The sequence below is a fragment of the Mobula birostris genome, chromosome 16 (genome assembly GCF_030028105.1).
Source record: "Mobula birostris isolate sMobBir1 chromosome 16, sMobBir1.hap1, whole genome shotgun sequence".
Classification (NCBI taxonomy): Eukaryota; Metazoa; Chordata; class Chondrichthyes; order Myliobatiformes; family Myliobatidae; genus Mobula; species Mobula birostris.
In genome coordinates, this window is record NC_092385.1 from 58,449,637 (window position 1) to 58,474,706 (window position 25,070).

The following is a 25,070-nucleotide window of genomic DNA, read 5'->3' on the forward strand; positions in this document are numbered from 1 at the left end:
GTTGTTCGAGTAGGTGATACTAACTTTCCACATATTGACTGGGACACTCATACTGTAAAAGGACCAGATCGACAGAGTTTACCAAATGTGTTCAGTAAAGTTTCCTTAATCAGTACATAGAAGTCCCAATCAGAGAGTGCACAGTTCTTGATCTGCTATTAGGGAATGCGACTGGGCAGGTGACAGAAGTTTGTGTAGGCGAACACTTTGCATCTAGTGATCATAATGCTATTAGTTTCAAAGTAAATATGGAAAAGGATAGACCTGGTCTGATTCTAAATTGGTGAAAGGCCAATTTTGTTGGTATCAGAAGCAATCAGTTGGAACAGGCTGTTTTCTGGCAAAAGAGGCCTTCAAAAGTGAAATGTTGAGGATACAAAGCTAGTATGTGCCTGTCAGAATAAAGGGTAAAGGTAACAGCTTTATGGTTACCTAAACTTTGAGGCCCTAGTTAAGAAAAAAGGTGCATAGAAGGTATAGATAGGCAGGTAAGAACGAATGAGGCATTTATGGAGTGTAAGTGATGCAAGAAGACACTTAAGAAATAAATCAGGAGGGCTAATGGAAGGCATGAAGTTGCCCCGGCAGACGGGGTGAAGTGGAATCCTAAGGGATTCTACAGCTATGTTAGGAGCAAAAGGATTGCAAGGGACGAAATTGGTCCTCTGGAAGATCAGAATGGCCTTCATAAATCAAAGTATTGAGTACAGGAGATGGGGTGTTATGTTGAAGTCGTATAAGACAGTGGTCAGACCTAATCTGGAATATTGTGTGCAGTTTTGGTCACCTACCTACAGGAAAGGTGTTAATAAGGTTGAAAGAGTGCAGAGAAAATTTAGAAAGATGTTGCTGGAACTGGAGGACTTGAGTTATAAGGAAAGACTGAATAGATTACAACGTTGTTCCTTGGAACATAGAAGATTGTGGGGTGATTTGATAGAGGTATACAAAATTATGAGGGGGGGTATAGATAGGATAAATACAAGCAGGCTTTTTCCATTGAGGTTGGGTGGAACTACAGCTAAAGGTCATGGGTTAAGGGTGAACGGTGAAAAGTTTAAGGGGAACGTGAGGGGAAACTTCTTCACGCAGAAGGTCATGAGAGTGTGGAACAAGCTACCAGCACAAGTGGTGCATGCAAGCTCGATTTCAATGTTTAAGACAAGTTCCCAACCTTTTTTAATGCCATTAAGCAAGGAGTCTGTGAGAACCAACACACATCAAAGTTGCTGGTGAACGCAGCAGGTCAGGCAGCATCTCTAGAAAGAGGTTCAGTCGACGTTTCAGGCCAAGACCCTTCGTCAGGACTAACTGAAGCAGCACTCCTAGTTAGTCCTGACGAAGGGTCTCAGCCGGAAACGTCGACTGTACCTCTTCCTAGAGATGCTGCCTGACCTGCTGCGTTCACCAGCAACTTTGATGTGTGTTGCTTGAATTTCCAGCATCTGCAGAATTCCTCGTGTTCCAGTCTGTGAGAACCTTTGATTTAAGAGAAGTTTAGATGGGTACATGTATAGTAGGGGTAAATGTGGCTAGCTCTGGGCGCAGGTCAATGGGTCTAGATAGTTTGAATGGTTTGGCATGGACTAGATGGGACAAATGGCCTGTTTCTGTGCTGTACTTTCTATGGCTTTATGCTTTTGTTTTTGTGGCTGTAGTGAAATACAGTTGATTCCAGATAATTGGGCCATCAGCTAAGCAGGGCAGCTGCTTGTTTAGGACAACTCTTTAAGAACAAAAACTCACTGAGAAAGTAGCCGAGATTCCCTTCATTTATTTGGGACGCGATGCCACTTCGCCAACAGGAGATTGTTGTTGAATAGTTTCTAACCAGTGTCACATGCGTGCATTTGTGTGACGGTTAGACATTACAACATACTTAGAGTGAACAGGTTTTAAATAGTTGCATGTGTTTGTGTTGTAAAAGCAGAGAATTTTGTCACAGCTAGTTGGTGAGAAATAAGCACTAATCAATTCGGAACTGATTTGCTCGCTGCAGTTTCAAGCATTCAGGCTTGGAGATGCTGAAACAGCTGGGAGGGAAATGAAACAATTTGACTGCTTCGACAAATTAGAAACTACGAAACCAAGGGTGCAGGAAGTGTATTTGGCTGCAGCTCCTGACTACCTGAAACTGCAGGTGGATTTGCTGTGGACTATTTACTATGCATTGTGGATAACAGTGAGCTGGTCACACTAAACAGCGGCTGCATGAAAGATTTTTTTCTGTTGATCAGTGATCAGTGTCAAAAAAAAAGGCAAATTAAATCCTTTGTGATTCAATGTTGTAAAACAATAGAATATGAAAACTTCCAAGGGGTTGAATAGTTTTTCTCGTAACTGTATATTTCAGTCATGGGGAGCACTGGTTGGGTTGGTGAAACCTGTACAAGCAGGCAGGGTGCACTTGAGCTAGAACTGGTTTAATATCCTTGCTGGAAGGCTTGCTTGAGCTGTGCAGAGCTGGGTAGTGGGTTGCGATACAGTAAGCTGGAAGGGAGGGTACATTCTAATTAGAAGAAAACCTTCATCAGTCCAGCAGGCAGTGCAGATAAGGGCACTGAGAACATGAGAGGATTGATAAACTAAACTCTGTCTATTTTAATCCAAGTTTAACAGGTCAGGCAAATAAATGCAGAAAGCTGATCAATATTTGAAATTACAGCTATCAGAGCGATAGCGCAGCATTGCTGTTAACAACCAAGTCATTAACATCTAGTGTATCACTGTGAGTAAGCTTGTAGATGACAGAAAAGTTGGTGTTTTGGATAGTGAAGAGGATGGTTTTCAGTAACAGAAAGATTATTCGTCAGTTGGGTGGAGCAATGGCATAGAGACTCTGGTCCTGATGTATGAAATGATGTAACTTGAAGGAGACCGTATATCATGAATGGGAGTATTGAACAAACATCCTTGGTTTGCAGCTCAAAGATCCCTGAACATGGCAGCTCAAGTAAATGGGTGGTGAAAGTGTGTGGGATGTTTGCCTTTGTTATCCAGGGCATAAAATATAAATGCAGGAGGTCTTGGTCCAACTTCATAAAACATTGGTTAGGCCACTGCTGAAAAACGCTAGTTTCCACGTAGTGGAAAGATGTGGATACAATGGAGAAGGTGCAGCAAAGTTTCATCCCATGTTGGGATAAGATGTTTATAAAGGGAGATTTGAGTGGCTTGTCTTGTCTTGTTTTCCTTCGAGCATCAGAGGCTTCAGGAGGACCTGACACAACATTATGAGAGGCGTAGGGAGATAGAAACTTTCTACCATGGTAGCTATGTCATAGGTTTAAGATGACTGAGTTCTTGAGGGTACTGGGGAATTTTTTTCCATCTGGGGGTGGCTGCAGTCGCGAAAAGGTGGTGGAGGCAGAACTCGCAATGTTTAAGAAGCATCTGGACAAACATATGAATTGACAAGGGGTAGTATACTACAACCATAATGTTGTGAGTGAGTTTGGTGTACATACTTGATGACCAACATAAAAATGATAGCCCAAAAAGTCTGTTTCTGTGCCATATGATATATTTTGTAGTTCAGAAAAATGCATGTTATCTTACTGAAACTTATGATTTCCTAATGGGATGACAGGATAGATGTCAATATTTCCTAATGACAACCTGTCCTCCTCCACCCTCACCCTGAACACCAGCGTGCCTCAAGGCTGTGTGCTGAGCCCTCTTCTGTACTCTCTTTTCACCTATGACTACATTCCCGTACATGGTTCTAACTCCATAATCAAGTTTGCAGACGACACCACGGTGGTTGGTCTGATCAGAGGGGATGACGAGACTGCTCACAGGGACGAGGTCTAGCACCTGGCCGCATGGTGTGCCGACAACAACCTGGCCATTAACACCCAGAAGACCAAGGAAATCATTGTGGACTTCAGGCATGCTAGGAGCCACACTCACATCCCCATCTACATCAACAGAGCTGTAGTGGAGCGTGTATCAAGTTTAAACTTCCTTGGTGTCCACATTTCCAAGGAGCTCACCTGGTCCCTGAACTCCTCCATCCTGATCAAAAAGGCGCAACGGCACCTTTATTTCCTGCGGAGCATCAAGAAAGCTCACCTCTGTCCCAGGATAGTGATAGACTTTTACCGCTGTACCATTGAGAGCATACTCACCAACTGCATCTCAATGTGGTATGACAATTGTCCTGTATCGGACCGCATAGCACTGCAGCGTGTGGTGAAAACTGCCCAGCGGATTATCGGCACCCAAATGCCCACCGTTGAGAACATCTACCATAAACGCTGCCTGGGCAGGGCAAAAAGCATTATCAAGGATGCATCTCACCCTAACCATGGACTTTTTACTCTCCTCCCATCCGGTAGGCGCTACAGGAGCCTCCGCTCCCGTACCAGCAGGCACAGGAAGAGCTTCTTCCCTGAGGCTGTGACCCTGCTGAACCTCACACCACAGCGCTAAGCAGTATTGCACCCATATTATACTGTCTCCGTACTTTTGTATTTGTGTGCTGTAGCACTTACTTTTTATTCGCAGTTATTTTGTAAAGAACACTATTCTTTGCATTTCTGGTTAGATGCTAACTGCATTTCAATGGCTTTGTATCTGTACTCGGCGCAATGACAATAAAGTTGAGTCTAATCTAATGTTCTGGGAGCAGTCATTTAAAACTGAAGTGAGTAGGAACAGCCTCTCACGGAGGGTGGTGAATCTTCAGAATTGTCTGCCCCAGAGGGTTGTGGAGGGTGATACATTGGTTGTATTTAAAGAGGGGGGTTGGTGTTTTGAAAGATCAGGGATTGAAGGCACTGGGGAACTGATGTAGAAGAGGAGATGAGGGCTAAGATAGATCAGCCATGGTCACATTGAATTAGGACAGGCTTAAGGGACCAATAGGCCAACTCTTGCTGCCCCTGTCCTTGGATTAGGTAATGTATATTTTGTGACGTTGCTGGTGAAGTAGGCATTTATTGCTTATCCATAACTGCTACTGAACCGAGAGAAATCTTTAATTGCCATGCTACTGTTGGTCTGGAGTTGCACATCAGCCAAACATTGTTACAACAGGGACATTGTTTCTCACCCCTCAGATTTTGATGGTCTTCCTTTATGTCTGCACAGTGGCTGTGGAGGAATTGGGAGGAAGTCTGAGAAGTATCTACCACATCCCAGTCATGCAAAATAACATTGAGAAAGGCCGACGAGGAAAAGCAAAGGCGGGAAGGGGAGATTTATTTGGTAGACTCAGACTTGTGTTTGTAAATAGCATGACCTTGTTCCCTTTCCTTTTTGGCAGCCCTGTGAGCAACACTGTGGTATTGTTATCAGTTGTGATCCAGGTTTAATTCTAAACTCTGTATTTTGATAGTTTTCCATGCCTTCTCAGCAGTGGTATCATTTTGAAGTTGTGCTATATTACACAATGTGGAAAAAGGGGATAGATACATTAGAAGGCCTGAACATAAATTCAGTTGTTCAGCACTGTGGAAGATTGAATTCCAGAGCTGAAAGGTAATGTTGCAGCTCTATGAAACCCTGGTTACACCATATTTGGAATATTGTGTTCAGTTCTGGTCACCTCATTATAGGAAGATTGAGAGAGAGAGAGAGCAGAAGCGATACACCAGGGTGATGGTTGGACTAGAGGGCATGTCTTATAAAGACAGGTTGAGCAAGCTAGGTCTTTTTTTTTCTTTGGAGCAAAGGAAGATGAGAGGTGAGTTACAGAGGTGTACAGAGAAGAGGCATAGATCAAGTGGATAGCCAGAGACTGTTCCCCAGGGAGGAAATGCAAGGGAACATAATTTAAATGATCAGAGGAAAGTAAAGGGGAATGTCAGAGATACAGTAAGTTCTTTGCACAGAGTAGTGGATGCATAGAATGTGCTGCCAGAAGTGGAGATGGAAAAACAGAGTGGTATAAGGAGGGAGGGTTTGATTGATCTTAGGGTAGGTTTAAAAGTCAGCACAACGTTGTGGGATGAAGGTTTTGTACTGTGCTGTAATGTTTTTTCTCACTGATCTTCTGCTTATTGATGACATGTGGATTGGACTTTGTCAAAAAGTTGGTTAAGTTGCAAGAGTTGGTTTACTGGAATCTGTCCTGTTCTGCCCTGGACTTGTAGTATGTGAGCTATAACCTACAGTGATAGTGTTTTCTTTACCAATGTTGTGGTTAGTGTTTCCCAGCTCCTCAATACACGTGCTGTCATTGTATTTTTCACACTACAAAATCAGTGCTTCCCTTTGGATCCTTCATATTCTTTGGGTTTAGTCCTGTGGAAATGCGTTGCGGTATTTACAGCTGGAGTTTGTTGATGTTACAACTAGGCATACAGTTGTGTTAGACTGTGGAGTGTTGTTTCACTAACTTATTTCATACCTGAATGCTAATGGGAAAAGCTTTGTTTTCTTGTCTGCCTTTCCACAACATTGCCCAGTTTCTTAGGAATGCATTTGCTTCATTGAACTCCCAACCCCATGATTGTAACCAGAGCAGATTTGTAAATAGCTCTTCAGTCTTTGGAGTTCTCATATTTCCCAAGTTCACACCTCATTTATAAGTGCTCACTAGACTCAGATTTGCTGATGCCAGCAAGCTCCTTTGCACCTCATACATGGTGTCCTGCCATTGTCATGGGCTCTTTCATTCTCATAATTTGCTTTCGCCCTTTTCGATCTTGAGTTTAGTTGCATATTTTATTTCCTGTAACCAACAAAAATCATTTACTTTCATTGCTTAAACATATGAATTTGTGATGTCTGATATTCTTTGCCGTTGTATTCTTAATTCATCACCTCTGAGTAATCTAATGGCAAGCTGTGCTACTCCAGTGTTAGAATGAACTAACCCAGACACCCAAGTTTGGATAAACAAGCTGCAATTGCATGACACCTAGTGTACATAACATACCATAAAGCATGTAGTGCTGATTCAACGTGGCAGTGCTATTAATTCAGTTTGAATTTAAAGCAGATTCGAGAGCTTGGAACTGGCTGCAGTGTACACCAGCATGATCTGTAACCCCATGGTCCAGTCTTCAGTCTGCCATTGCTGGAGGATCAGTCCACAGAATGAAGTGTGTAGATGGAATGTAGGGAGCAGCTCTAGCTGCATCTCAAAATAAGTTGTCAACTTGGTAAAGCTGAATGGCAGCACACAATAAACTTAGCTGAGCGATCTCACCAGTGAATTGGATTAGAGTTTTGTACTTCTGTCACACCTGATCATGAATGCTGATGGGCAATTTGAAAATGCCCATTTTCAACAATGGCAAGTCAGAATGCCAAAGACCAGGCTTGAAGCGTTTACAGTAGTTTTTAGCCAGATCTGCCTTGATTTCCTCCTGAAAATCCACACCATCACAGAAGCAAATTTAATCCATCCCAAGTGATGAGAGTAAAAGCAGTAAATACGGCAAAGCTTTGGGAATGTGCAATATATTGGCTGTAGTGCTTAAGGTTTGCACTCTAGGAGTAACTGTTCCTTTAGCCAAGGAAGCCAGGTACTGTTACAACATTGGCATCTGTCCAATATTGTGGAACATTAACCAGGTATGTTTTGTTCCTCAAAAGTGGGACACATCGGATTGGGCTAAATATCACTTAAACTAATCAATCAGCAGAGTGCTGAAAGCAACCAATGCAATGACTAATGTCGCCAATATGTCATCAGACAACGCTCACTTGTAATAACCTGCTTGTTGGTGCTCATTTTGGGTTTTATAGACCAGAGTTAGACCAAAGAGCTAAGTTGTGGAGCTGTGGGGAAACTGACTCAAATCTGCTTACGGCAGCATTTTAAATGAACCAAGGAGCTCAGGTACAACAGAAGTCAGTGGCATCTATTGTGAACATCTCAGATAGCCAAAGGTGATTTCAAATAAAATAAAGCCCCATTTTTAGAAGTTTGTGTATTATTATTAACTATTATTAGAAAATTGCTAGAAGTTTGCATCATAGGTTAACATAGTTTGTAATTAGTGTCACAATTTTGAGCTTTAGGGTAGGTACTTTGTTGGGTAGGGTCAAACCCTGGTGACAGTAGTGCATAATAAATAGGTGCTGTGGAATGGGCAGATAGAGAAGAGATCTAGACGGACTTGGTGAGCATAAAAGATGAAGGAATTTAAAATCAGTTAGATCTTTATTGTTGCACATTGGGAACAGAGTGAGCATTGCATGGGTCAGTGTAATTTCAGACCTGAGTAGCAGTGTTTGGCATCTTAAGTTTATCAGAGTATGGATAGGGTAAATGCAAGCAGGCTTTTTCCACTGAGGTTGGGTGAGACAGGAACTATAGGTAATGGGTTAAGGGTGAATGGTGAGATATTTAAGGGAACATGAGGGAAACTTCTTCAGTCAGAGGGTGATGAGTGTGTGGAACGAGCTGCTAGCGCAAATGGTGCACTGTTTGATTGCAACATTTAAGAAGTTTGGATAAGTACATGGATGGGAGGGCTATGGAGGGCTAAGGTCCAGGTGCAGGTCAATTGGACTAGGCAGAATAATAGTTCAGCATGGACTAGATGGGCCGAAGGGCTTGTTTCTGTGCTGTAGTGATCTGACTCTATAAGGTGACAACTGGACGGGATTGCTTTGTGGGAGTTAAACCTGAACATGAAAAAGACACCAGGATAGAATTAATAATTATAAGTCATTTATCGAGCATTTTTCATCCAGACGATGTAGTTGACAGTGCTTTCCAATTGAGTAAAATTACTGAGTTAGAAGTGAGTGCTCTTTTGGGGGATAAAGGCTTGGCTCAAAACTAAATATAATAAAAAGAGGATATTTTGGTTACAGCTGCTCCCTTTCCTTCACCCAGGCACCACAGTGATGTCATGAGATGATATTTTGGGATGTGCTTCTGACTGACTTAAAGTAAGCCTAACTAATACATATACTTCAGACTAATCCTCCAGTACGACCATGTTACCAAAGCTCCTGAAAAGACACAATAACAATATTCAAATAAAAATCAGGGGTTCTTTCATCAATCAGTAGCATCAGGGCATCTTAATTAGCCTCTGCAGTGTTATAATATCAAAAAAATAATTGGCACCGGTGTACTTTGGAATTTCCTTGTGATGGGGAAAGTCATATTAAATAAGCTTGTATGGTTCATTTGTGGTGGACGATACTGTCTGGCTAAATGTTGCCATCATCTCTATTGTGCCCCAGGTTGTAGTTTAGGGTACTCGTTTCTGCCTCTATGGTATGGTGCCAAGTTGTACCAATATTGGTCTTGATCTTGGTGGTGTTTGGGGCTTCCTTCATCATGCTAGTAGGTTCCTCTGGGTTCTCACTACTGTCAGTCATGCAAATCCCAGGTGGAGTCACACACATTTCCCCTGGGTTCTCACTACTGTCAGTCACGCAAATCCCAGGTGGAGACTCCCGAATACCGTCACACACAGATGCAGGATTCTTCTGTAGGATTGCTGTTTCTGTAACAACTTTTTTGGATCAATCAGGGTTGTTAGCTCTGATCTGAACCCCCAAACTAGAGGATAGGTGGACCAATGTTAGTCCGGCCTCTGAGATACCTATATTCATCCATTTCTAGTCTTTTGCTTCCTAATTTTCATTATTCTGTGTGGAGTATCCTTAATCTGAACTGGTCCTAAACCTGTACGTATCTCTGCCTCTCTCTATTCACATAAAAGTCTCTGAGAACCTACACCTTTGTCCAAGCATTTGGTTATGTGTTTCATGAACTTTAGTGATTCATCACTTGGTGATTGTAACATTTAGTAATCTGCTGTGCACTTTCTTGCCAGGTTCAACAATGGCTTCCGTAACTTCGAATGTGGATTCGAAAGCAGAACTCACTTCATTACTGGAACAGTGGGAGCGAGAGAATAGCAACGAGCAGAATGTTATTCCTGTGCTGACCAAGTAGGTCAAGACTTTTTTTTTAATTCTAGAAAGGACAGTTCTGAAGGTCTTCCTTTAAACAATCTACAAGATGTTTTAAGTTGAATTGTTTGGCACAAATTGGAGAAATTGATGCACGTTGTGGAGGTATGCATTTATGGAATCTATCGGAAATGAATGCACATGGAAGAATACTGTTTGAACAGAGCACTAGAGAAGAGGATGAGAATTAAAATGGGAGCTTTATTTGTAACTTTTATTCATGAGTTGAGATATTCGAGACAAGCTAAATATTTGGCATTGAAGAGGTCCAGAGGAATGACCCTGAGAATGAAAGGTATGAGGAGTGTTTGATAGCTCTGAGGCTGTACTTGCTGAAGCTTAGAAGAATGGGGGGGTTCTCAATTGAAACCTGTCAAATATTGAAAGGCTGTAAAAAGAGTGGATGTAGAGAGGATGATTCCAATTGTGTGAGAGGCTAGGACCAGAGAGCACAACCTCAGAATAGAAGGACATCCCTTTGGAACAAAGATGAGGAATTTCTTTGGCCAGGGGGTGATGAATCCATGGAACTCATTGCCACAGATGGCTGTGAAGACCAACTCGGATGTATTTAAAGCGGAGGTTGATCGGTTCATGATTAGTGAGTGCATAAGAGGTTATGGGGAGAAGGCAGGAGAGTGGGGTTGAGATGGATAATAAACCAGCCATGATTGAATGGTGGAGCGGACTTGATGGACCAAATAGTCTAATTCTACTCCCATGTTTTATTTATTGTCCTTGAAGGTGATAGGTTGTGTCATGCAATGTCAGGTAGATAGTGACCCAACAGTGATAAGTACAGTCATGATGGTATGTGTAAGGGATTGTGGAAGTGGTTGTTCACGTATGATACCTTTACTTATCCTTCTATCCCTTGATGGTCACAAATTTCAGGGTCTATTGAAGAAGCTTTGGTGGATGTGGTGCAGGGAGAAATCTCTAAAGTAATAGAATATGTGCCTTGCAGCAGATCACTTTGTTTCTGATCTTGTCTTGGAGATCATTCGCATGGGTGTGAGCAGAATAATGCGTTGCACTCTTGACTACTCTGCTTTTATTTGTGCTGGGAATGTTTGGTGCTAGCGGTGTCAAAAGTAGAAAGTGTTGAATTTATCAGTAAAATCTGTCACAGTGAGCACAAAACTTCTTTCTTACATACACCATTAGCTGTTCAAATTAAAAACATGTTGGAATTACTAGAGCCAATAGTGTGGATGAGCTGAATTAATACACAGCATTAGAAGTAATATCTGCAGTGCTTTTTAGAGGAAACACATACAAATGTTATTTGAACTCAGACTTGGTGCCAACTCTCGTCCTGTCTTTATTATAGTATTTTTTTCTCAATTATATATCCTGGGAGGTGGGGGAGAATAGCTAATAGGGGGGACATAGTTTTAAGCAGGTTAGAGGAAAGTTTAGGAGGATGTTGGAGGTAGTTTTTTTTAGAGTTTGGTAAGTGTGTGAAATGCCCTGCCGGGGTGGTTGTAGAGGCAGATAAATTGGGGACATTTTCTTAAACTTAGATAGGCTCATGATGATAGAAAAATGAAGGGCTGTGCAGGAGGGAAGGGTTAGATTGCTCTTGGAGTAGATTAAAAGGTTGGCATATCGCTGGCCGAAAGGTCTGTACTGTGCTGTAATGTTCTAGTTCAAGAAGCACGAAGCAAAGAAACTTTTTATCTTTAAATGGCCGCATTCACAGAGATTGAATAGCTTTCAGGTGCAAAAGTTGTGTAGAATTAATATCCCTGTTGATTACTTGCAGGATTTCAGACCTCATTGAGAAAGAGACTGAGGAATACCATAAGGCTGACCCTGATCCCTTTGACGATAGGCACCCAGGTAAGAGAGACCATTTCTATTTAAGCAAACTGATCTCTAACAGGTCAGATCTGCACCAGTAAAAGAACAATGTATGAGGAATATATAATAGTACAATTCTGTTTGGTGGATTCTTGGCTGGGCCTAATTAAGTAATATACACACAGGAACTACTTCCAAATTGTGATGAGTCTCTGGAGTTCTCTGCTCAGGACAGTTGAGCATTAAGGAGGAGCCAGGGTGACTTTAATAGGAATTGTAACTTATACAGAAGAAAAGTGAATTTTGTGAGGCTTTGTGATGGTTTTCAGCAATATTAACTGCTAAACCATACCTGTGCAACATACGTCCTAATTGCAAACGACAAATTGATATTTCTTTAAAAAGGTTAAAAGCATAGAGGGTTATGGACCTTGATCACATGACAGCCAAATTCATTGAATGATGGAAGTGTTAGAGGGCTGATCTGCCTATTATGCAAAAGAGGAAGAAATCCATTTTGACTAGTCTTTGGGAGATCATTTTTAAGCCAAGAACTATTTGCAGATGTAGGAAGTGTTCACAAATTATAGAAATGTTACCCACCAGTCTGAGTTTACACACACAAGCATTTTTATACATACATACACACCCAAACACGTGTACTGAGGTATGTAAAACTGACAAAACCATTGATGGCAGAAATCTAATGTAAAGAAACGTGTAATATAAGTTACCATTCATTTCTTTCAGGTCGAGCGGATCCAGAATGTAGGTTGGGACATTTGTTAAAAATACTCTTTAAAAATGATGACTTCATGAATTCGGTAAGTTGGACCTACTACCTTAACTTTGCTTTAAAAGAAATTCAACAGGAAAAAAAAAGCACCTCTGAAATTTAAACCTCGCACTAATGAAAGCCTATCACTTGGACCTGTCCAAGTAAGCCATTTCAACACACACAAAATGCGGGAGGAACTCGGCAGGCCAGACAGCAATGTTGACTGGACTTTTTTTCCATAGATGCAGTGTGTTGCTCGGGTTTCCAGCATCTGCAGATTTTCTCTCTGCGTATCTCCAATTCTCCTTTGAGTGTTACAGTTGGATCTGTTCGTTCACAAGTTCAGTCCCTTTCTATCTTACTCCCCCAAGTTCATTCTTCCTTTATGCTAGATGGTCTGGTGAGGATCATCCCTTGAACCCTCAACTCTCAAGCTTGTCATTTTATTGATTTTCTATTCTGATGAAGCACATCCCGTTTATGACCTAACCCTTATTATACTGATCATTATCAGAGTACTACAGCACAGAAACAAGTTCTTCAGCCGATCTAGTCCATGCCGAGCCGATCTTCTGCCTAGTCCTACCCATCCAAACTAGACGTTATCCTTCCAAAACCTTCTCACGCATTTATCTAAATTTCTCTTAAATGTTACAATTGAACCTGTATCTAGCACTTCTAATGATAGTTCATTCCACCCTTGCAACACTCTCCAAGTGAGCATGTTCCCCTGAGCTTCCCCTTGAATACTCCACCTTTCACCCTCAACCACTGACCTCTAGTTTATATGTTTGCTTTTATGGATATTTTAGGATGCATGTAGTCTCAGCCCCTTAGTGAAGTTAAACCAACTAACAGATATGAAAACTTGCGTCTCATTGAAAAAGAGCAGCTGGCTTGTCTTGCTGATATCAACATGCACAGTGGCCTGCTCTTGTTACAAAAAATTTTTAACACCTTGTATGGTAAAATAGGAATTTACGTGTGAAATTTACAACTGTTAGTTGTGATGCTTTGGACTATTAACACAGAAGATGGAATGGATTTGAGGTTGAGTTTTAAACTTTGGAAGAAAAGTATTGCCCTGCACTCTTTCCCAATCCCTCATCCCACGTTTGGCCATATTCCTCCATTCCATAGCCCTATCACCTGTAACCCACCATCACCACAGCAACACGCATAAAATGCTAGAGGAACTCAGCAAACCAGGCATTATCTTTGGAAAAGAGTGCAGTCCTGATGAAGGGTCTCGGCCCGAAACGTCCACTGTACTCTTTTCCATAGATGCTGCCTGGCCTGCTGAGTTCCTCCAGCATTTTGTGTGTGTTGCTTTGGATTTCTAGCATCTGCAGATTTTCTCATCTTTATACCGTCACAGCAACATGTTGCTTTTTTTTCTTCCCTCCCCACACATGCTCATGAACCCCATCCACCGTCTAACCCTTACAATGGAGAATGAGGAACTTACTGAAAGTTCTACTATTAAATTGCTGTGGAATAAGTCTTCAGGCAAATAAGCATATGGTCCTTAATTTATGTTCTGATTTTTGTCTTTCCATATTTTGCTCTGTGCCCTGAGAAGCTGGTGAATACTTACGTAATGACTAGTAGAGACCCTGTAGTCAACACTTCAGCGTGCAGACTTCTCTTGGACATTATGCCTGGATTGGAAACTGCTGTTGTTTTTCAAGAGAAGGTAGGAAGAAGGCTACATTTACAATCGAGGGTGTTTTTATTGGGTTATGTTCCAGATTCAGATTAATTTACTTATCTCATGTATGTTGAAACATACAGTGAAATGTGTCATTTGAGTTAACAACCCACACAGCCTAAAGATGTGCTGGGGCAGTCTACAAGTATTGCCATGCATTCCGTCCCAGTGTATAGAAGTACCATAATCACAATCTAATTGTACAACTCCATCAGAAGTGATAATTGATTTCAGCTTAAGTACGAATTGCCAGCTGAAGTAGCAGCATTAACCTACTGAGTAGTTACAAACTTCAGTCTTCCCTTAGATCTTTAAGAGATCTGAATGAAGTGTTGGGGTCAAAATGCACGTCAGTGCCCTCATTGAGAAGAGATGGGACTATTGGTAGGAAGCAAGGGATTCTATTGTGTCTGTCCATGGGGGAGGATATGTTAGCATGCTGAAGAAGCACCTTGTGTTAAAGGGGCATCTCTGTATTCTAAAGTTAAAACATTGTAAAAGTGTCGAACATTTATCACCAGGCAGTTTCCAGGGCTTCTGAAGTAGTTTAGTTGAGAATTAGTCATGTAGAATTCAGAAAACAATGGGGAGGGGAGAGCTGATAGTACTAATTGGTTTCAGTGAAGATGAGCCTATTATGTATTCGGACTGTAAAATCACCTATTTCTGTGTAAAGGGGTTTCGATTTTTATGTTACTGCGGAGGCTAATTAAAATGGCGTTTTTGTTATGTTAATCTGGGGAATGCGGCTTTGTTGTGCTTTAACGCTGAGAAAGTTTGCGCTAGCAGCTTATTGTGGTTTAGAGGGTGATAAGAGGGTGCTATTAACCAATTGGGATAGTTGTTATGGTTTTGGTGTATTTGAAGATACTGTATGCGCGGGGTTTTGGGGCAGAAGGCGGGAGAGCGAGACAGAGGATAGACCAGGTGCTGTGAGTCCGCTAACGGGGTCGGACCCCGAGCGGGACGTTCGGCGAGGAGACGGAGACGGACTCGTGTGGAGCGTCTGGTCGACCACTGTTGTTGGTCCCAGGCGGCCGGTCGAGGTGGTCCAAAGGGGTCGCAGGGTGAAGAAGAAGGTCCTTGAGCTCCAACGGTTTTTGTGCACGAAGAGATTGAACTTTGATAAGTGTGGCGCCCTTTATTTTCGTTTTATATTTTATTCTCTTTTAATTATATAGTTCCAGTAATATCTATAAACTGTAAATCATTTAATTGCATCTGGTGTAATGTCTGTTATTTGGGCGGGGTGGGGTACCTCACACAGCATCCACACAAACGAATTACCCAGTTTGGCGGGGCCGAGGCTGTTTCCCTAGACGACAGCGAGCCAAGCGACCCTGAGGGTGGCCAGGGGGGCTGCATTGTGGGGGCTCATCCGGGATGCTTGAGGCTGTTGGTATGCTGTGTGGGTGCCCTGATTAAATCTGTAATGTGTGTCTCTGTGGGTTATTTGCTGTTGATTGCTGTATGCGTTGTGGGTGCGGTCTTTGTTCGAGTTCAGACTAGCATTGACGAGTTAGAGGTGGCACTCGGGGCTGTCCATGCAGTTGGGAGAGAGAGGAAAGAGTGGTCTGATTTGGAGGTAGAGTCTGCGAATAAATGTTCTAGCTCTGGCAGGCTCCGCCTGGCACTGGGGATAGTGTCCACCCCAGGAGGGGCGGAGACGTGTGAGACGTGGGCGGAGCGGATCTCACAGTTGTTAGATGAGTGGCAGTGCTTGGTTGAGGGAGAGTGACAGAGATTGGTTGAAAGTTTGAGTAGGCGGGCTGGTGACGGTGTTAGAGCTGTCAGGTTCACTTACACCGTAGTGACAGCTGTCAGTTATTTGAAAGAGGGGGGAAAGTTTTCAGTGTGTCTTCTCTGGCGAGGAGGGCGGCTAAATTGCTTGTAGTGCCAGGGGGATCATTTCAGGGGATCAGTTGTTCAGCTGATCAGAGAGGTGTCGGGAAACTTAGTGGAGGCCCAGTGGGGGTACGGCCTGCGGTCTCTGGGGAAGCACGTTCCTAGCAATGTACCACTGAACTTCCGCAAGGAAAAGACCCTATTCCTGAAGGCTTAGAGGGACCACGGCCCAGGGTGTCGTTATGAATAGAGGGAAGCGATGCTAAAGGTATCCTCGACCCCGGGGCACAGATCAAGTTGTTGTACAGTTCGTTTTACAACCGGTGTCTGAAGCATTTATCCTTGACAACCACAAGGGCACCCGAGACTTTGGGTACCAGTGCCGGTAATTATCCAGAAGACGATGATTGGTTAATGACCCTGGAGTTCATGGAGGCATTTTCTGGGCACCCAGCGTGTCGAGTTGCTTCTGAGGACGTGTGTAGCAGCCTTGAGCCAGTACCGAATTTAAACGAGACCCAGCGGTGGTACGGCTTGGGGAAAGTAGCTGAGGGTGAGACCCTCTTAGTAGATGCTCCGAACCACCACGAGGGAGGGGAGTTGACCGCTGAAGACACCTCAGTGAGAGAGAGGTCGCGGCAACTGGACCCTGGCGGTGTGGAAGATGAAGGCAGCGTGTGTGTGGATGATGCGACGTGGTTTAACGTGCTGCGTCTGAGGGATGGATGTTGCCAGATCCTGAGGAGTGCGGCTGTTGAGCCGAAGATGGCCTTTATTAGTTCCCTAGGATTCTTCCGATCCGAAAATATGCCCAAGGGCATATCCGGAGCCCCTGCATCCTTCCCGCGGGGCATGAGGAAAACCATGGGGGAAGTGAAGCTGTGTGGAGTTTTGATGTATGTGGATGACCGCCTAGAGCTTGGATTCGCCTGGGGGGACTATGAGGCGAGGCGAGTGGCTCAGCCCGGGCGACCGAAGCGAAGTGTCAAATGTGGAGGAGTTTGGTGCAATGTGAGGAAAATGACCCGACATACCAGTTGAACTTCCTGGTGTTGGGACAGACGGTGGTGGACCGGGGGATGGAAACCCAGGTCGTCAATCTGAATGAGACACAGGGAAGAGAGGGGATTTGCACCGCACTGCGGTCATATGCTGACGAATTAATCCAGCGAGAAGAAACAATGACCCACTTTCGAAGGGATCAGCAGAAACTCAAGACGTCCATTCAGAACAGATTGGAAGATTTACAAGTTGGGGAAGATAAAGGAAGTGTTCTGACTAAGGTCAACAGAAAACCGAGAGCCCAGGGAGGGGAGTTTGACTACACTCCCGAGGAGGTAAAGAAATGGAGGACAGATCTCGGAAAAGGGAGGCGGACGCTTGAAAGGAACCTGAAGATGACTATCGCGAGTTTAAATGAAATGGAAAAACTGAAAGTTGACCTGGAAGACGCCCTCAGGAAGAAACAACCAGAGGCTGAACATCCTTTAACTGCTGCTTTTCAGGTCAGGGTGGAAGAAGCTGGTGGGGTAACTGCGTCCCAGATTGAGATGGCCAGGAACCCTGAGTCAGAACTGCTGAGGCTGTGGCGAGAGTTGAAGGAGTCCCCGAAGAAGCTGACGTCTCGACTGCAGGAGGCTGAAGGGGTAGCCCCAGCTAAACAGTTTGGAGAAACTCAAACAGCAGCTACCGATCGAAGGAATGAGGAAGAATACGGATTCGAAGGATGATGTGCTGCACATGTGGTACATGCTGCCTTTCGCTAACTTCCCCGTGATTGAGGAAGAGACCTTTGGCCCTTCTCCCACTGAGTCAGGTGTAGTGGGGAGGGCTAGCTGTGGGCAGTCTGAGTTACGGCAGGATCAGGAAGGAGAGGCGGGGCCCCGGACACGGGACAGGGGGCTCCGAGCTGTAGTGGTGGCCTGAGTGGGAGAGGAGTTGGCAAGCAGGCCCGAGGTATCCCTAGTAGTGTCTGAGCCTTGTGGGTTTAAGTGAGGGGGTACGGAGGTCTCGGAAGGTTAAGAAGCTCCCAGATAGGTTGGCCTATTTACCGCCCGTGGGACGGGAGTAAGGTCCACTGTTTGGGGAGCACTGTCACTGTGTGTATCTGTGTATGTGTGTGTTGTGTGTCTGTAGGACTGGGTGGCGAGTTATTTAGAAGTCATGAGGACATGACTTTATTTGGTGGGGGGAGAGTGTAAGGGGGTTTCGATTTTTATGTTACTGCGGAGGCTAATTAAAATGGCGTTTTTGTTATGTTAATCTGGGGAATGCGGCTTTGTTGTGCTTTAACGCTGAGAAAGTTTGCGCTAGCAGCTTATTGTGGTTTAGAGGGTGATAAGAGGGTGCTATTAACCAATTAGGATAGTTGTTATGGTTTTGGTGTATTTGAAGATACTGTATGCGCGGGGTTTTGGGGCAGAAGGCAGGAGAGCGAGACAGAGGATGGACCAGGTGCTGTGAGTCCGCTAACGGGGTCGGACCCCGAGCGGGACGTTCGGCGAGGAGACGGAGACGGACTCGTGTGGAGCGTCTGGTCGACCACCATTGTTGGTCCCAGGCGGCCGGTCGAGGTGGTCCAAGGGGGTCGCAGGGTGAAGAAGAAGGTCCTTGAGCTCCAACGGTTTTTGTGCACGAAGAGATTGAACTTTGATAAGTGTGGCGCCTTTTATTTTCGTTTTATATTTTATTCTCTTTTAATTATATAGTTCCAGTAATATCTATAAACTGTAAATCATTTAATTGCATCTGGTGTAATGTCTGTTATTTGGGCGGGTGGGGTACCTCACACAGCATCCACACAAACGAATTACCCAGTTTGGCGGGGCCGAGGCTGTTTCCCTAGACGACAGCGAGCCGAGCGACCCTGAGGGTGGCCAGGGGGGCTGCATCTGCATTGTGCATTGTTATTTGCATCCTACATTTTTGACAGCTGTACAATACTTGGCTTTTATTAGTTCCAAATTTATATTTGCTTTGTATTCATTTCTGAATTAAGCTTCAACTCTATTCTCTACTCAACTTGTCCTTTTTTGTTACGTATTCTTAGGGGTAGTTTCAATATTTGACATAAGTTTGTAGATTAGATAGTGGGGAAGAACCAGCCAGCAAAATAGAGCCTCGTCCGATGACTTACGGAGAATTTTCAGATCCACAGTCTGGTTTTTGTAGATCACTTATTAAGAAATTCCATGCGTGCTTTAACTATGTGGTGCTTTAACAGATCAAACTGTGTTGTGATTTAATTTACACAGAATGCTGGTGGAACACAGCAGGCCAGGAAGCATTTTGTGTGTGTTGCTTGAATTTCCAGTATCTGCAGATTTCCTCGTGTTTGTGATTTAATTTGTTTGAATTCATCCTTCCTGTGCTCTTTTAACTTTGAGAGGCTTGTGTAGAGTCTTGGAAATTTCCATTGTGCAACTCTTCTATCTGTCTGCATTTTAACCTTTTTTTTGTTTGCATTACTTTTAGCCTACTGAACAGTTTCTTGGAAACATTTTCAAAGCAAAATTTGCTATTAAGCTACAAAAAGATATCAGCCTAGATGACCATAAGTTTATAAACTGCTTAAGAGAAAAGGAGGTCAAGGGTTTTGGACAGAGTCTTGTGGAATCTCTTGATGGAATGTTTATATACAGGCTTCATCAGGCAACCATCATAGGATTATGGGAAGTTATAATAATTGGGGTGGTATGAATTTTAAAATTGAGGTTTTGCCAAACCAGGAGCTGAGGTGGCGCAGGACTTAGAGTTGAATGAGTTGCAGGTTTCGAATGTCAAAGTTAGTTTATCATCAAACCTGATGGGCTGAATGGACTAATTCTGTTCCTGTGTCTTGTGGTCTATTTCTGGGACCGTTAAGAAACAGAATTAGAATCAACACCCTTCTGAGAAAGTTTGCAAGAGGGGAGCTGCTCAACTAAGTTTTAAAACTTAGAGGGACACTAACTTGTACCAGTTAAAAAGGGGGATAGGTGCAATAGGATTGGTTCAGCAATGGAGTTGACAGAAGTATAGTTAAATTTGGGGAAAGGTGTGAATGCATATGTAAATCCACAAATTGCAGGACATAATGTTTTAAAGATGTTCAAAAAAGGCAGGGGAAATAATCTGGTGTAAAAGTGCTCATTGGAGAGTTTAGATAGTGCTGGAAAGACAGATAAAGTGTGATTTTGAGGGGTCAGAGGTGAGAGTTAAGCAGGTAGGACATTCTTGTTGCAGGGTATGTTTCCAATCTAGCAAGGATGCGAGCATTGCTGGACTTAATTCTGAGGAACAGGCTTGTGTAAATGGGAAAACAGCCATGTTTAGGTTAGTAATGTTTGAAGGTTAAGGATCTGAAGTTGAACTTTTTAAGTGGAAGGGAAATGATGAATGAAATACAAAGTGGAATTAAAGATCAACTAATTTGACAATGTAAAATTAGAATTGACAAAGTTTGAAGAGGTATAACCTAGAAATATACTCACAAAAGGGGACTAATAAGGTAGTATGAGAGACCTTGTGTGTATGTCCAAGGATTCCTGAAGGCAGCTGGTTAGATAGATAAGATAATTAAGACTGTGATTAGCTGTCTAAAAAATGAATAATATTGTGATGCATTGCATTTAATTGTAAGATCACTAATACAACATGTATTCTGATGAAGAGCCAATGCGATCGAACAGAAATTTGAGTCGTGTGGAGATATTAGGATAGGTAACTATAAACTGAGGAAAAGTATGTAGACCTAGTGATGCCCTTCTCCCGGTATGGTGACAATTCTGCCAGAAAAAAGACAGGCAGATAATTAGGGAGGGCCTTTGGAGTATGGGATCTCTAGCTGAATGCTGATACTTGAATGATTTTAAATGAAAGACGTATAAGAGGCCAGACCTGGAGGTGGCAATATGAAATGGATTTTTTTCGTAAATTAAGGGGAATAGTGTTGGTGTTGGACTTTGAACACAGATCATGATCTAAGACCATTTCTCTATTTAACCCCCACCTCTCAGAGGGGGAAATTTCTTTCCTCTTTTGGTCCTGATGGAATATTGGATTTTATCCACACCACATCACAACTTATTGTTATTATGAATACCATGGCTGTTATTTCAGCTTGCATAACCAATGGCCATCGAGTGAAGTAAACGTTTTGTTTATTTCAGAGAATTAAAGCCATAATTTTCCTGTTTGGTTAACTTTATTGGTTGTGGAATAATTTAAACTGTGACATCAAACTGCTTACGATTTACTGATGAAGCCAGAGGAATCCCATTTATTGATGATTTTTGTGTTAACTTTAGGAGGGGATTGTAGAAAACTTATTCAAGTGGGCAAAAGAATCTGATCAGCCACTGAGAACATATGCTACGGGCCTGCTTGCTGGAGCCATGGAAAACCAAGATATTGCAGCCAATTACCGGGAAGAAAATTCACAGATGGTAAGAATTGTGGAACTGTTTTATTTTAAAGATTGGGAAGCTTTGTTGGGTTTCCTTGTCTCAGGCTTTACTTAGGTTGGGAGAACAGATGCTTCGTTAGACTGCACTTTACAGAAATTTAAAGATATTGGTTGGTGACCTCATTATAATGAATGGAAATTATCTTCATTCCTGCACATTGCTCCCACTATGCACCTTGCTGTCTAAACTAGTTAACCTCTACTGTACATCCTCTAACTAAATCAAGAATTTCCTCGTCCCCTTGCTGCTGTATTTCTTAACAAAAACTGGGCATTGCTACTAACACATTTTGCTGAGATCTGGAGTATTTCTAAAAGAATATGAATTTGAAAAGAATATATGAATAATACAGGATTCACACTGGGTCTCAGTATTTAAAGGAGAATGGCTTCCAAGGAACCTGGAATATTACATGTGTGCAAACACGAGGAATTCTGCAGATGCTGGAAATTCAAGCAACACACATCAAAAGTGCTGGTGAACGCAACAGGCCAGGCAGCATCTCTAGGAAGAGGTACAGTCGACGTTTCGGGCCGAGACCCTTCGTCAAGACTAACTGAAGGAAGAACAAGTAAGAGATTTGAAAGGGGGAGGGGGAGATCCAAAATGGTAGGAGAAGACAGGAGGGACAGGAGGGGGAGGGATGGAGCCAAGGGCTAGACAGGTGATTGACAAAAGGGATATGAAAGGATCATGGGACAGGAGGCCCAGGGAGAAGGTAAAGGAGGGGGGGGGGGAACCCAGAGGATGAGCAAGGGGTATAGTCAGAGGGACAGAGGGAGAAAAAGGAGAGAGAGAAAGAATGTGTGTATATCAATAAGTAACGGATGGAGTACGAGGGGGAGGTGGGGCATTAGCGGAAATCAATAAATAACGGGTGGGAAAGCCTCCAACCTGATGGCATGAACATTGACTCCTCTAACTTCTGCTAATGCCCTACCTCCCCCTTGTACCCCATCCGTTACTTATTGATATACACACATTCTTTTTCTCTCTCTCCTTTTTCTCCCTCTGTCCCTCTGACTATATCCCTTGCTCATCCTCTGGGTTCCCCCCCCCCCCCCTTTTCCTTCTCCCTGGGCCTCCTGTCCCATGATCCCATGATCCTTTCATATCCCTTTTGCCAATCACCTGTCCAGCTCTTGGCTCCATCCCTCCCCCTCCTGTCTTCTCCTATCATTTTGGATCTTCCCCTCCCCCTCCCACTTTCAAATCTCTTACTAGCTCTTCCTTCAGCTAGTCCTGACGAAGGGTCTCGGCCTGAAACGTCAACTGTACCTCTTCCTAGAGATGTGTCCTGACCTGCTGCTTTCACCAGCAACTTTTGATATTACATGTGTGATTCTCTGTAATGCTTCCTTTAGTCTTTGGATATTAGATGTACGTTGCTGTGCCTTCTGTGCTGCTTTGGTGTGTCACATGCTAGGCATCAATGGATAACAGCGGCTGCACCTCTTATATCAGTGGAATGGTGGTGTCACTTCTGAAAATATTTACCACCTGAATAGCTTCTTGTCTGTCTTCTGAATACAGCAGCAGCTCCTAACTCCAGTCTGATGACTGAGGGTGGGAAGGATAATGCAGGTTGTTTCGGCCATGGCATTTTGTTTTGGATATATTCCTGCTTTGTAGGTGTAATTGTTGCTCCTGTACCAAAAACATTGTGATATTATTAAATTAAAAGGAGCCCATTTTGTGGGTGACCTTTCAGCAACTGATTTTTCAGGAACAAGTAAGGCATTCCTATCTTCAATACGCATATGGACTTTTATATCAGAGTGGTACTGACTGACCACTGTGAAAGTTTGGATTTAAATTTAATTTTTGCAAAAGGATATCTTTCTTTAAAGTGCTAATAACCCTTTCCAATTGTTCAAAGGTACCAGTGATGCTACAACGTTTACGAGACTTACAACTGCAAGAACTGGAAAATAACCAGAAGACAAAATGGCAGAGCCCGCGGAGGCCACACTTTACAACCTTGCTTCCAATGGATGAGGAAGCTGTGGATATGGACTATGGTGATACCTTGAAAGCCGAGGATGTGGAGGACTGTGCCAATAATCTCTCCTTTCAATTAAATTCTTCACACAAAACCAGTAACAGGATTAATTCCTCCATCAAAACTACAGAGAACGAGGAAGGAATGAAGGGGAAGGATGGGCAAAGGACTGAGAGAGAGAATACAAATAAAACAGCCAAACAAAGACTCAGCTTTACAAACTTGGAATCTGAACGAATATGTAATGAGCAGTCAAATAGCTGGTCGGAAATGTCACCTTGGGTAATTGGCACTAATTATAGCCTTTACCCTTTGACACCTGCCATCGAGCAAAGATTAATTCTACAGTATTTAACACCTCTGGGAGAATATCAAGAGGTGAGATGCAAAACTGATTTTTTTCTTTATATCTCATTCTTATGATCCAAAATGATGGTGTGTTTTGAGACAACTGACTTGTAGTCTCCACAAGGCATGTTGGTTTGGGTCTAGAGCCACCTTTAAGCCTAACACATACAGAATGTTTAGATATAGAAGTCTGAGGACTTCTCCCAAAATTTGGGAAACCTTACCTTCCATCTCCTGTGGTTAATGGAGCGTTCAAACACATTTACTTCATTTCCTGCATGTCTGCCCTCACCTTTTCTCTCCCCAGACAGAAGAGAAACTTTTCCTTGTCTTCATCCTTCACCCACTAGCTTTTTGATCCAGTGTATCATTGCTTGCTGTTTCTGTCAGCCACATCTTGCCCTCATTTTCATCCCCCTTCTACCTACCCCTCGCTCCCAGCAAAGTTTAGCTTTCTCTGTAACTCCCTGGTCCAACTCATCCCTGCCCACCAACCCCTCTCTATTCCTTGGAAGTTTACCCTGTGAATGTAGGAGATGCCATTCTTGTCCGTACCCCCCACCCCATCGCTATCCAGGAGACTAAACGATCCTTCCAGGTGAGACAGTGATTCAAGTGAATCTCCTCCAACCTCATCAATTGCATTCAGTGCTGTTGATATGGCCTTCTCTATGTTGATGAGACAAAGGATAGACTAGGCAATCACTTCTCAGAGTACCTGTGCTCTGTCAGCAGTGGCCATCCTGAGTTTCTGGTTGCATGTCATTTCACCTCCCCTTTCCATCCTGTCTGTCCTTGGCTTTCTCTGCTGCCGGTGAGACCACTCACAACCTTGAAGAACAGTACCTTCTGTTCTGCTTAGATAGCCTACGGCTTAATGGCATGAACACTGAACTTTCATGTAACCAACTCCCATGTTCCTTTCTCAATTCCCCCAAGGTCTCTCTCCCTTGGTTCACCTTTTCCATCTCCCCTTCCTTACCCACCTATTACCTACCAGCTTCTGTTTCGCTCTTCTCTGTCACTAACTGTCTTCCCTCAACACAGGGTCCTGATGAAGACCATCCATTTCCCTCCACAGATGCTGCTCAACCTACTGAGTTCATCCCGCATTATTTGCTCCAGATTTCAGCACTGTTTTCAATCTTTACATGTGGCTGTCAAATGAACATAGTTGTCAGACTTCTCTCCCTAATCCAATATTGAAGGTGAAATCTTTACAGGGTCCTCGACCTGTCC

The 25,070-nt window shown here is 43.3% G+C and overlaps 1 protein-coding gene across 6 annotated transcripts in view; it reads left to right on the forward strand.

Annotated features, from left to right (window-relative positions):
- The window catches only part of LOC140211163 (DDB1- and CUL4-associated factor 1-like), a 95,608-nt gene that overhangs the window by 18,042 nt on the left and 52,496 nt on the right, over nt 1–25,070 (forward strand). For 4 of the 6 annotated variants that reach the window (XM_072280698.1, XM_072280703.1, XM_072280700.1 and 1 more), the window contains exons 2-7: nt 9,756–9,873; nt 11,663–11,739; nt 12,451–12,524; nt 14,061–14,174; nt 21,323–21,460; nt 23,361–23,861. In XM_072280698.1, the coding sequence (XP_072136799.1) occupies nt 9,764–9,873; nt 11,663–11,739; nt 12,451–12,524; nt 14,061–14,174; nt 21,323–21,460; nt 23,361–23,861 (1,014 nt within the window). In that variant the 5' untranslated portion in view covers nt 9,756–9,763. Of the gene's footprint in view, nt 1–8,800; nt 8,857–9,755; nt 9,874–11,662; nt 11,740–12,450; nt 12,525–14,060; nt 14,175–21,322; nt 21,461–23,360; nt 23,862–25,070 lie in introns of all 6 variants that reach the window. The other 2 variants (XM_072280699.1, XM_072280701.1) reach the window with 1 other exon arrangement.